The following is a 14092-nucleotide window of genomic DNA, read 5'->3' as shown; positions in this document are numbered from 1 at the left end:
AATACTTGAGGTATTACTTGAAGTAATATATAAGTACAATTTTGGCAAGTACTTGATATTTGATACTTAAGTAAGAATTTGGGAAGTACTTATTACTTGATATTTAAGTAAAAAAAACCAGTACTTAATACTTGATACTTAAGTAAAAATTTGCATTACTTGTTGCAGCAATGGATTAAATAGAATAAAACCATAACAGCAGAAATTACAATAAATAACCGAATCAGACTAAAAGCAAGCAGAAACTAAGATGAGAAGGGCTGACTCCTGAAGGCCAGGTTAAAACTTAGAATTTACTAAAAACAAAATGAATCTTAAATGTTAAAATTTTATCAAACAGTTCGTGGTAACGATCTGTAGTAAGGAGCGACCCGGCTCAATAGTAAACGGAACTCTAAATAACGGAATTTTGATACTAAAGGACACGTCAAAAGAATCGAATTTTCACGCTGATTCTAAATATATAAGTTTCAATTAATTTGGTCTTTGTCATCAAAAGTTAACAGCCTGAGAAAATTTGCCTTATTTTGGAAAAAAAGGGGGAAACATCTCGTAAAAGTCATAGAATCTTAACAAAAATCACACCATCGTATTCGGCATATCAGAGAACCCTATAGTGAAAATTTCAAGCTCCCATCTATAAAAATGTGGAATTTCGTGTTTTTTGACAGAAGACAAATCACGGGTTCGTGTTTATTTGTTTTTTGTTGTTTTTTTTCTTTTCCCCAGGGGTCATCGTATCGACCAAGTGGTCTTAAGAGTGTCGCAAGAGGGCTCATTCTTAAGGAAATGAAAAGTTCTAGTGCCCTTGTTAAGTGATCAAAAAAATTGGAGGGCACCTAGGCCCCCTCCCACGCTAATGTTTTTCCAAAAGTCAACGGATTAAAATTTTGAAATAGACATTTTGTTCCGCATAGTCGAAAATCATAATAACTATGTCTTTGGGAATGACTTACTCCCCCACAATCCCTGGGGGAAGGGCTGCAAGTTACAAACTTTGACCAGTGTTTACATATAGTAATGGTTATTGGGAAGTGTACAGACGTTTTCAGGGGGATTTTTTGGTTTGCGGGGTGGGGTTGATTGGAGGGGGCTATGTGGGAGGATCTTTCCTTGGAGGAAAATGTCATGAGGAAGAAAAATTCAATGAAAAGGGTGCAGGATTTTCTAGCATTACTATAAAAAAAAAATGAAAAAATAAACATGAAAACGTCTTTTCAATTGAAAGTAAGGAATAGCATTGAAATTTACAACGAATAGAGATCATTATACATATGAGGGGTTCTAAAAATACTTTAGCATAAAGAGCGAGGTATTTAGGAGGAGATAAATACCTCGCTCTTTATGCTAAAATATTTTTTTGTAAATTCAACTATTTATTCTACGGCCTTTTTGATTCAGGGGTCATTCTTAAAGAGTGGGACAAAACTTACGATTTAGTGTAAAGAGCGAGGTATTAACGAGGGTACAAACCCCCTCGTACACATAATAAAAACATAAGAATATAAAAGTTTGTTACGTAAGGTAATTTTTAAGTTATGTATATTTTTTACTAATAAAAACGTTCGTTAAAAATTAAAAGTTCTAGTAGCCTTTTTAACTAACCGAAAAATTGGAGGGCAGTTAGGCCTCCTTCCCCACCCATTATTTCTTAAAATTGTCTGATCAAAACTAAGAGAAAGCCATTTAGCCAAAAAAAAGTTAATATACTAATTTCATTTCAATAATTTATGTGCGGAGAGCCAAAATCAAACATGCATTAATTCAAAAACGTTCAGAAATTAAATAAAAAAAAACTAGTTTTTTTTTAACTGAAAGTAAGGAGCGACATTAAAACTTAAAACGAACAGAAATTACTCCGTATATGAAATGGGTTGTCCCCTCCGCAATCCCTCGCTCTTTACGCTAAAGTTTGACTCTTTGCCACAATTCTACTTTTTAAAACAATTAAAAACTTTAGCGCAAAGAGCGAGGGATTGCGGAGGGGACAACCCATTTCATATACGGAGTAATTTCTGTTCGTTTTAAGTTTTAATGTCGCTCCTTACTTTCAGTTAAAAAAACAATTTTTTTTATTTAATAACTTTAATAAATCAAAATTATTAAGACTTTAAAGAATGGATATTAGTACGTGTATGTTAAAATAAGAATCTAAATTCATTTGGTGTTGTTTTTCAGCAATCTTGGTTATTTGATTTGACTTTGTTTCCGCTCATTTTTAGTTGAATGTTGCACTTAATTTTTCTTTGAAAAACTTATTTTTCTGAAAATTTTTAACTTAATTTATGTTTCTTTTTTATTGGTATATTTTATTGTATAAGAGAAAAGAGAATATTAAAAATATTATGTATTTTTTTGTTTTAATAAACTGTCCCCTTTTGAAAATTTGGATACATATATTTTTTTTATTTAGTTTTACGCCTCCTCAAGTCCCTCTGAAAAATAAAACATGATACCAGTACCATATTATTGTATTTATAGTATTTTGACAAACCAGATGCACTTAAATTCTTTTTTTTTAAATTCAATAGTAAGAGCAGAAGTAGTAAAAGTAACAGCCCTAAAAGTATCAGCTAAATAGTCTTTCTTTAACATTTCACCTCAGTCTTTCTTTAACATGTAATAAGCGATTGTGATTCAGTTTTAAAGGAACACAAACTATCGATGAAAGTTTCTACTTTATACCCTATTTTAGGGTACATTTTATACCTTATATAATTTTTACTCTACATCCTAGCAGAAATAGCTGTAGGAGCAATAGGAGCAGTAGTGATTGCAGCAGTATTACTAGCAGTAAGTAGTAAAGGTGATAACATTGGGTCTTTTTGGTCTTGTATGTGATTCTCTCCTAGTGCTCTTACAGTTTCAACATAATATTTTAAGCCGTTTGGAAGATAATACTCATACGTACTGCTCATAAAATACATCCATAATTCCTAAAAATAAAATAAAAATAAGTCTTACAAAACAAAAATAATTCTTATAAAATACAAGAAGAATTTAAAAAACTCAATATAGTTTCTCTGAAGTACGAAAAAAGTGTTTAAAACCTACAAATTACTTCATAAAAGTACAAAATTGTTATTACAAAATAGTTCTAATAAATTACAGAGTAGTTCTTAGAAAAATCAATATAGCTGCAACAAAACCAAAATAAATAATACACAATAAGAAAATTTCTACAAAGCACAAAATATTTCAAAGAAAATCCTAAGTGCTCTTACAAAATTCATAATAATTCAAACAAAATACAAAATAGTTACGACCTAACATACAATAAATCTGACAAAACATAAAATAGTTCTTACAAAGACAAAAGCCATTCTTACAAAATATGAAAATAATTCTTAAAAAAAAAAAAAATCTTATGCTACATAAGATTGTTCTGACAAATACAAAATACATCATGGAAATCCAATACACTTCTTGCAAAACAAAAAATAATTCCTAAGAAATACGAAATATTTCTTACAAAACAAAAGTGATTTTCATAAAATTCAGGAGAGTCCTTACAATATTTTACATAGATCCTACAAACACAAATTGGTTCTTACAAAATACATAATACTTCGTGCAATAGACAAAAAGATTCTTACAAAACACAAAAAAGTTCCAATAAAATACAAAGTTGTTCTTAGAAAACACAAAAGAATTAATACAAAACATAAATAATTGTTACAAAGTAGAAAATTCTTTCTACAAAAATTAAAACGTTTAAAAAAAATTCCAAATGCTCTTAAAAATTTTGCAACATATTCGGTCACTGAAGACGTTCCTAGGCACATTGTGCTCTGTGTTGTTGGCAATCTAAATGGTAAAGTTGATGAAGATCGTCAATACCACCCTGAAGTTCTTGGCCCACATGACTTAGGATACAAGGAATGTAAACGGAGCACTTCTCCTCAACTGTGCCCTAGGCAACAACCTGATGATAGCATGCTCAAGCAAAAAACAATTCACAAGTATTCTTTGGTCCTCATATCAAGACCCTGGAGAAGTAATATACTTGACGTGAAGGGCTTTCATGGAGCAAATAGGAATTCATATCACACTTTGCTTGATAGTCGAAGCAAGAAATAACCTGAAAGTTTAGAAGCTGAGAATCAATGCCACACCACACAAACGGTTGGACACCCATCAGCTGAAAGATCGTGATATCTGTAGAAGCTTCTGCTTATCACTCTACTACAACTTTGAAGCGTTAAACCATCTCGATGAAGCTCAGGAATCTGGTTTTGAGAACATAGGGACCTCAGTGAAAATTGTATAGCATAACGTCATAAAGGCAAACCTTGGTTTCAAAAATGACAGAAAGAAGAATGATTATCAGACAAGACCTGGAAATGTACTACTAACACAAGGAGACCAAAATGTTTATTCTAAATGCGTTGAGCCCTCAATAAAAAGCCCAGTCGCAGCTCCATTAAAAAGTAGAGGATAAGGTGGTTAAAAAAAGTGTATGGAAAGACAAAAGAAACATAATGGAGGAGAAAACATCACTTGCAGAAAATGCTGCTAAAAGAGGAGACTCGGAAATGGTGAACTGACTATCAAACGAGATAGTCAGAAAGAAAACAAGCCGAGCATCTCATGTAAAAAATGAAAGTTGGGATGTGCTCTCGGATTCAAAGACAGGTGACGCGGGATGGGCCTCGCATAAAAGACCTTAAATAGACCTAGAGTGAATAGTAATGATATAGTAACTGATATATCATTTTTACAAATTGACACACAGGAAATAAGGATACGAGTTCCTGCAAGATAATGTCTGGAGTTAAACAGAGATAAGTCTTATCCCTGCTCTTTTTTGTCATTGTAATGGAATTTTTTCTGCGGCACTCTTCAGGCTGTTGAGTGAAGATTAGCAGCCGGCATATCTTTGATCGAGACTTCGTATGTGGCGTTGTTTTTCTAGAAGTGTAACAATGACTGTAGCAGCTGCTCGATGCCATAGACGAAGAGGGGAGAAAGTGGGACTTACGGTGAATGTCAGTAAGACAAATAGTATGGCCATATCAGATTCTTCCCTTAAATTGTAATGCAAAGACAAAGCAATTGATCAGGACAAAGAATTTATGTCACTTTGAGCTGGATTGAATGTAATGGCGAAATAGATAATGAAATTAAGACGAGAATTGGACAGGTAACATTGGCCTTCAACAAATTGTAAACAGTCTGGTGCAGCTGTAAATACTCTCTGCGCTTAAAGATGCGACTCCTAAATACCAATATAATGTCCATCTTTCTCTGTGCTACCGACTGTTGGAAATTAAACGTCCAATTGGAAAGGTGTCCTAGCTTTTGAGAGTATGTGTCTCGGAAGGATCTTGGACTAATCGTGGCAGGAGAAGATCAGCAGTATAGAAGTCCGTCGGTGAACCGGTCATATATTAGTTAGTGACCTCCTGATGCGTAGGAGATGGACTTAACTTGGTCACATCCTTTATATACCACATGATTAACTCCCAAAAATGTTAATTGAGCGGTGCCCCGAAGGGAAGCGCATAAGAGGTAGGCGTATAGTACGACCGGGACCTGAGAAGTGCGGAGCTGTCTCTTCAACCAAAGTGGGAGGATGTCACGGCTGCAGTCTAGTTCCGATATATACAGCAAGACCTTGTAGACACCCTATGTATCATTCCTGGATCTGGAGGATCCAAAGTCCAACTAGAAAAAGCAATCGTAGCAGACACAATAGTAAAAATAGTGGTAACATATACTTAGAGTCTTTTGGTTAGTTCAACATCCTCTTATATGTGCTGTTGGTCAATTCTTCTTCCCTTTAATTCCACCTTAAAGTTCCAGTTGAATACCCAAAGTCATTCCTGAGTTTCCCTTTTAACAACTTGCATAAAACATGCCCTCGATTGACCAAAGTCTATGCGGAGTGTTCTCATTGGGAAGGTGGACGAAAATTCACCCTTGATTTAGACCAAACGCACTCGTTGCCATATTTCTCACGAGCTCTGGTAAGAATATACCGCTGCTGGTGGGTTAGATTTACCAAAATAAAAATACTCCTTTTTTCAAGTTTCTTCTTAGCTGCGTAAACACTTTTTGTTATCTCTTTGTCACGGAATCCAATCAGTACAGGGGTAATTTTATGAGGCTGAACAGAAATTACAGAGGCAAATCGGTGCACTTTGCTTAGGTCAGTATCAGATATTCTGGTGTGTTCCCCTTCCTCAGAGGATATTTAGCATGGTAGTTTCCAGGTCCAAATTCTACTTTTATTTAACGCCATTGAACGTGAGTGAATATAGTCTTGAATCCTGGTCAATATTATTTATACGCCACTCAGTCTGAAGTATTCTATCATCAAGAGATTCAAGCTTACTTTCCACGGAATTTAGTTGTTTTTTTAATTTAAGTAAATTTTGGGGTTTATCCCACAATAATAGATTGATAGACTTTCGAAGAAATTTTTTCAACCAAGAATTTTTTTTATCAAGCATAGCTAAGTGATTTACCTCTGTTTCAATGTTCTTTCTCAAGTTATCGTTAGTGGGAGTAATTTCTCTTTCTGTCACCGTTAATCGTGCTAATACTTCATTAGTCTCAGTAACAGCACTTGTGTTCTGTGTGGGCTACAGCTTTTGGAACCAGGGAAATCAACTGATCAATCTTTTTTTGTTCTTAAAATTTACAAGGTAGATATCAGACATTAGATTTAGTACATCTAAAAAAAATTAACATTTTCGACATTTTTTTGCCGCTTTATTCTTATTTGATTCGAAATTAGTTGGTTAGTCTTCACTACCATCTGCTGATCTTGAGACCCACAGCAATATACCATATATTTCCAACCACCTGATATGGATTCTTCAAATCTGACCGGCCATAGAGAATAACCTTCGAATTTAACATAAGCAAGATCACCTGATTTGTATTAAGCCATATCAAAGAGACTTGCCGCCAAGGGAGGTGTTTGAAGACCCCCTAATAAACCATAAATCCAAGTTTTCAACTGTCTTTCGAATAAACAGTTTATCCATATGATTTATCATGATGCCCTTAAATAAGTCCTTGAAATGTAGCCGGAAAAGATTTAATTTTTTGGTCACTGAATAATTAAATCCAGTCCTTTTACGTAATGTAAAAGTTTTCTTTATTGCACGACACTGAAATCACTGTCTGAATAATCTATTTGAATATATAATCGTTTTCAACACATGTCTTAACTGGATGAATTCAAAATCTTGCTAATACTGCCTTTTGTGGTCAACGGCATCATCCTACTCATCATTTTCTGAAAGTTCAAAAAAATAATTCTTTCGTTCTTGGATTTTCCCCTTTTGACAATCTGTATGCACATAACTTGTTTTGATTTAATTCAATATTCCTCTTAATTTTCTCTGAAATGTCCATCTAAATACATCAAAAATAATATATGTACACAAGGGTCAAATGGCATAACTTAAAGCCCTTGTTCTGAGGGCTATTGGAGTAGGGGGAAGTTGTCATCTCCCTCAACATAGTTTTTAAACTTTTCAACTGTGCTGAACAAAATATTTTTCTAAAAATTTTGATTGAATACCTTTTTGAAACTCATGAGCATGGGAGGGGGGTTGAGGTTTCACTTCAATCACCTTTAACTCTTAAAAAGGGATCTAGAGCTTTCAGTTTCAAGTCGAGTGAGACCCTTTTGAGGTCTCCGCTAAACTTCCTTTTGTACAAGGTGCTTCGGTTTAAAAAAAATGGTATAGAGTGCCTGCGTTACTCTTCGCTAAGGAAAGGCTATTAAGCTACCTATGATCAAATTTGTTAATGACAGTTCTTGGAAATCGCAATGACATGTATGTCACCTCAGAGTAATATGTTCAAAATTATGAGTTAAATTCTGCTCCTATATTCAATCTATATATATTTACTTGTCTTGATTGACACTATTTAGCGTGCGCATCATTGTTTTAGAATATCTAATAATCAAAACATAGCAAAACAGAGCTATTACAAATCATTAATTGTGTTCACAAAATATATTTTGTGCTCAGAAGTAATTTTTTTAATAGCATAAGGAAAGTAGGTTTCAGTCCAGAGAAAAAAGGCAACTCTATGTCACAATACTCATTTTTCAGTGTCATTTCCATGACTGAGCATGCTTGTATTCATTGTTTTTACAAATAAGAGTTGTCAGTGACAGATTTTCAGTTATTTTAAACGACATATATTTTATATTAGAGGGTTTTTGATTTAATCATTCTGATCTTTTCTGCTCTTTTACATTTTACTTCATTTAACCATCTTGATTGACACTCTTATAGCTTGAATGAATGTATTCAGTGACTAAACTCGTAGAGAGTATTTCACTATCTAATCTACAAAACACAGCACTTATTTTATATCACAAATACAGCTACAAAATACCATCTACTAAATAGCTCAAAGGGGAAAAACATTACACAATATCCAGTCTCTTTGTTTGATTCAAGTATGCCAGAACAGCATGTTGAGCCTCTAAAATAAACCAATTAACATGAATATTAAAAATTTCAGAGTAAGAAAAGTCGTGTAATCTAAATTGCATTTCGGCTCTTTTATTTTCAGAAAGTTTATACTCAAAAAGATCTCTTCATCACCACAATCACAAGTGGAGCAATTACTTTGATTAATTCTAAAGAAAAAATAATTTAATTTATAGTGACCAGTAATAATTTGTGTCAGTTTATAATTAGGAGAATTTTTTGCAACTTGAAGAAGGTAATTATGATCAGTTAAAACTGGAAGGTCCAAGGCTTAATAGCTTCACAGAATATTGTTTATCATTTCATATATAGGTTTATGCGTAGAGTTTCCCGCATTTCATTTATAGTATTAGAGGAAGAAAGTGAATTACTAAATACATAATTTGTTTACGAGTCAGTATAATATGTATGTTTGTTTAATTTATGGCTATTTAAATTATTCAAGGGTGGCCAATAATCAGGACTTCCTCTCTTAAGATATCTGGTGAGAGCTATCTCTTTGGCTCTAAAATCAATTGGAAGACATCCTGCTAAAGCCGTTATTGTCTCAGTCTTAGTAGATTAAAAAAGCTTTGGAAATTGAAACCTTAGAAATCTTTTGGACAGATACTTGCTTTTTTACACCACACAGATATTGCTGACAACCACACAAGTATTGCATATAAAATGGTGACACATCACTTTTTAGTGTACCCATAGCATAATTCAGGACGGTACAGCAATAATAGATCTTTTAACTGAAATTTCTAAAATATATTTTTCTCTTATAGGTAATTAATTAAATTGCTTATGAAACTTATATTTTTATTCTGAGAATTAATATAACGGCATATCACAATAATATACGTCTTCTTTAGTCACTTTTGCATCCTTGGCCTTATTCATAAGCTACCATTTTAAGAAGGCAGAGTTGTTGATTATGGTATTTAGGTAATTAAGATTTTATATCTGTTACGATAGGATGACTGTTGTACAGTATTCCTGTTTTGAATTCAATTTACTTCGTTTAATTGACACTTTTTTGGCATACCCATGATTATTTGAGACTATCCCTAGCAATTTCACCAAACCTTAATTAAGATAAAATCACTAACCGTATCAAACAGTTCGTGGTAACGAACTGTAGTAAGGAGCGACCCGGCTCAATAGTAACCAAAACTCTAAAAAATTGAATTTTGATATCAATAGCTACATCAAAAGAATCGCATTTTAATGCTGATTTTAAATATATAAGTTTCATCAAGTTTAGTCTTACCCATCAAAAGTTACGAGCCTTAGAAAATTTGCCTTATTTAGGAAAATAGGGGGAAACACCCCATAAAAGTCGTAAGATCTTAACGAAAATTACACCATCAGATTCAGCGTATCAGAGAACCCTACTGTAGAAGTTTCAAGCTCCTGTCTGCAAAAAAGTGGAATTTTGTATTTTTTGCCAGAAGACAAATCACGGGTGCGTGTTTATTTGTTTTTTTTTTGTTTTTTTTTTTCTTTTCCCCAGGGGTCATCGTATCGACCAAGTGGTCCTAAAATATTGCAAGAGGGCTTATTCTAACGGAAATGAAAAGTTCTAGTGCCCTTTTTAAGTGACCAAAAAATTGGAGGACATCTAGGCCCCCTCCCAATCTCATTTATTTCCCAAAGTCAACGAATCAAAATTTTGAGATAGCCATTTTGTTCAGCATAGTCGGAAACCATAAAAACTATGTCTTTGGAGATGACTTACTCCCCCACAATCCCTGAGGGAGGGGCTGCAAGTTGCAAACTTTGACCAGTGTTTAAAAATAGTAATGGTTATTGGGAAGTGTACAGACGTTTTCAGGGGGATTTTATTTTGTTTGGGGGTGGGGCTGATAGGAGGGGGCTATGTTGGAGGAACTATCCTTGGAGGAATCTGTCATGGGGGAAGAAAAATTCAATGAAAAGGGCGCAGGATTTTCTAGCATTACTATAAGAAAACAATGAAAAATAAATATGAAAACGTTTTTTCAAACGAAAGGAAGGAGTAGCATTGAAACTTAAAACGAACAGAGATTATTACGCATATGAGGGGTTTTAAAAATATTTTAGCATAAAGAGCGAGGTATTTAGGAGGAGATAAATACCTCGCTCTTTATGATAAAAGTATTTTTAGTAATTTAAACTATTTATTCTACGGCCTTTCTGATTCAGGGGTCATTCTTAAAGAATTGGGACAAAACTTACGATTTAGTGTAAAGAGCGAGGTATTAATGAGGGTACAATCCCCCTCGTATACATAATAAAAATATAAGATTATGAAAGTTTGTTACTTAAGTTAATTCTTAAGTTATGTATATTTTTTACTAAAAAAATCATTCGTTAAAAATTAAAAGTTCTAGTTGTATTCTTAAGTAACCGAAAAATTGGAGGGCAACTAGACCTCCTTCTCCACCCCTTATTTCTCAAAATCGTCTGATCGAAACTAAGAGAAAGCCATTTAGCCAAAAAATGAATTAATATACAAATTTCATTTTAATAATTTATGTGAGGAGAGCCAAAACCAAACATGCATTAATTCAAAAACGTTCAGAAATTAAATTTAAAAAAACTGATTTTTGTAGCTGAAAGTAAGGAGCGACATTAAAACTTAAAACGAACAGAAATTAATCCGTATATGAAATGGGTTGTCCCCTCTGCAATCCCTCGCTCTTTACGCTAAAGTTTGACTCTTTGCCACAATTCAATTTTTTTAAACAATTAAAAGCTTTAGCGTAAAGAGCGAAGGATTGCGGAGGGGACAACCCATTTCATATACGGAATAATTTCTGATCGTTTTAAGTTTTAATGTCGCCCCTTACTTTCAGCTAAAAAAATTAGTTTTTTTTATTTAATTCCGTAAAAAATCACTAGCCATATACAACCGTAAAGACATATTCTACTCTTGATGACGTATATGTCACAAAAAGGAGTAAAAAAAATTCTTGGAAGGCTTTAATTTTTGCCGATTAAGTTCTAATTTAATATTTTTTTCGCCAACTATATTTAGCAAACGTTTTTTTTCCCTCAAGTTTGTTTTCTTGACAACGAGTTTCAAAGAAAATATTTATGTTTACTGAATCATTTTCAAATGCTTTTTTCTTCACCAAGTGGTTTTTTACTAGTATATCACGGTCAGATCCTAAATAAACTAATTCTTCCTAAGAAAAATTATATTTATAAAATGAGTAAGAGCACAGATTTTTTGGATATTGTAAATTTTAATGTGTATTCATTTTATAATTGCACTTGTCCCCAACGAATCCTATGTAATTTCTTACACAATATTATTCTGGCAGTAACATTCGAATGAAGTATTAATGTTCACAAAGTTATATAGAACCTGTTTGAAATTATCTATAATTTATCATAATCTCTTACAATATCTAGAAATTACTTCTTACATACCTATTGAAGTGACTATCCAATTTTAAAAGTTGTTAGATAGAAATAAAAATTAGCAAGAACTTAATTAAGATCAGACAAGGGGCTCAATTGAAGTTTTCATTCACTGCTGTCAATCTGTGTTCAGGCTTACTATAAAAAAAGAATAATTTATTGATTAATTTAGACATCTATAGGACAATTAGAGATTAATTTAGCAATAAATAATATTTTAGAGATTAATAATTCATTGTTAATAATTTATAATTTAGTACTAAATAACGAAATTTAAAAAATGTATTTACTTTGAGACTGCCAGTGAAACTACAAACGACATGTGTAACTGTCAAAATCCTAAGTTTCAAATGGATTATGGTCATGAAGAAGAAAGCAAATACCACCCTCACTCTGTAAGTAATTTTAATTTCCTTTTGTTTGCCAAGGTTGGTGTTTTACACTGAAATATTACGCTAAATTCAAAAACTGTATCTCCAGCAACCCTAGCCTTATGCTCTCTGTGAAACCTGTGATGTCCTTAACTTGCAATGCATAGCTTGGCATTAGGCACTGTTTTTGTGTTCCCAATGTAGTCCCCAACTATACAACCACAAAAAATTGTCTAATCCAGGAATTTCAAGCAGGGTAAAGTTAACTATTTCCAGCACTTTTTTGAAGAATATTTGCTTTTTTGCAGGTTGCTGGAACAGCATCTTGTTCCAGAAAATCTGTCCTAAGATCCTTTTTTCAAATCTGAGGAGCCTATTCACCGAGCAAGAAGAATCCCTGTCCGTAGTGCAGCCCGCTAAGGTGCAATTTTTTCTCCTGTTCTCCTTAAAAATATTGTTGATCCTTAAGAAAAAAAAACATCTTCCTGAATTTCCAATGATGTCAATACTTCTTTGGTTCACAGGCTGATGGTATTTTTAGTATCAGCCGAAAAACTGAGTGACTCTCTGAAATTTTCCTGTCAGATGGAATACCTAAACGTCCCATCTATAACCGTTGGTCCTTGTACGGCTCAGCCTGTTGAAAGTATCACCTATTTTGGCCTCCCGAGTAGTTTAGCCCTCTCTCACACTCTACTACTTCTGAGAAGCCATATTAAAATTGCCACTACATATACATCCATAATTGCTGCGAAATTTTGCTTCAACCGTCACATTCTGGCATCTCTCTTTAATCCATTTTTCCTTCCCCACAATTTTAATGTTGTCCTTTTCGGGAAATTTTACTATTTCCAGTATAAAAAAATCTGTTCATGTTTCTTACGGTTCGCTAAATACATACTTCAATTTCCTCCATGGTCATGAAACTCTAGAATAGCTCAGAACTTTGGAATCACTGATCATGAGGAAGCTGCATCCTCAGGAAACACAATGCAAAAACAATAAACTACTCTTGTTACCCGCCACTAATGCGTCATGTGTAGTTTCAATCGTAAGTTTGTTTATTTTCATGGTTTTTATGGCATTTATGGTTTTCCTATTATTATATTTTATGTTAGCACAGTGTATAATCATTTGATATTAAGTTGTTTTAATTGTCGTTTTATTGTATTATTTTTATTTTTTGTAGTGTTACTGTATGATAATTTTCTTCCAAAATTATAAAATAATAGCGGATCCGAGCAAAAACGTGAATTCAGAGTTGCCATTATAATGACAAATCAAACCTCTCAATCTCTACTATAGTGGACTCTAGCATTACTGGAATTCCTGAGTCACTTCTTGGGTGCGACTGCAAAACTGACAGTAGCAATATGCTGTGAGCCTACCAATGAAGCTCCCGACGAATTAAAAGGTAAATTCTATAGAGCAATCAACTGAAAGACCTCCGCAAGGGCTACTATTTCTTCTCTGAGACTTCAACTTGAAAATTTAGAACGACTAATCATTCTATCCGCAAGTCCTTGGTGGCTTGACTTGAGTCGGTCCTTGGTCAAACATGTGATCGCAGATAAAGCAGTGAAAAAGAGTTTCAGAGAAGACCAAAGAAAGTTAATTGAGTGGACAGTAGCGCAGGCAGAGAGAAGTAGCAGTGAAGAGAGGTAACTCAAGAGCTTTCTTTGAAATCACTAATAAGATAAATGGAATTAACGTTGTCTGTTGGTCAGTTGAATATCACTCTCATTAAGTCCTGGCAACTTCATACAACTAGCTATTGCTATGACATTGCTAATATGTCCTTTTGATAAGCTGTTTGTTCATATGCTTCTTGAAATTTTCATCTCAGTGCTCTTAGCCCTACTT

The 14092-nt window shown here is 33.5% G+C and overlaps 1 protein-coding gene and 1 long non-coding RNA gene across 2 annotated transcripts in view; both read left to right on the top strand.

The window, feature by feature from the left end:
- The window catches only part of LOC136031911 (uncharacterized), a 246470-nt gene that overhangs the window by 53196 nt on the left and 179182 nt on the right, over window positions 1–14092 (top strand). The gene's annotated exons all lie outside the window — the stretch shown is intronic.
- Window positions 1–14092, top strand: part of LOC136031908 (zygote arrest protein 1.S-like) — a 78497-nt gene that overhangs the window by 48817 nt on the left and 15588 nt on the right. Inside the window, exon 4 of the mRNA XM_065711903.1 lies at window positions 12155–12253. Coding sequence (XP_065567975.1) covers window positions 12155–12253 — 99 coding nt within the window. The remainder of the gene's footprint in view (window positions 1–12154; window positions 12254–14092) is intronic.

This window comes from Artemia franciscana, chromosome 10 (genome assembly GCF_032884065.1).
Source record: "Artemia franciscana chromosome 10, ASM3288406v1, whole genome shotgun sequence".
In the NCBI taxonomy this organism is placed as follows: domain Eukaryota; kingdom Metazoa; phylum Arthropoda; class Branchiopoda; order Anostraca; family Artemiidae; genus Artemia; species Artemia franciscana.
Note: the sequence above shows the minus strand (reverse complement) of the source record. Positions and strands in the feature narration are given on the sequence as shown.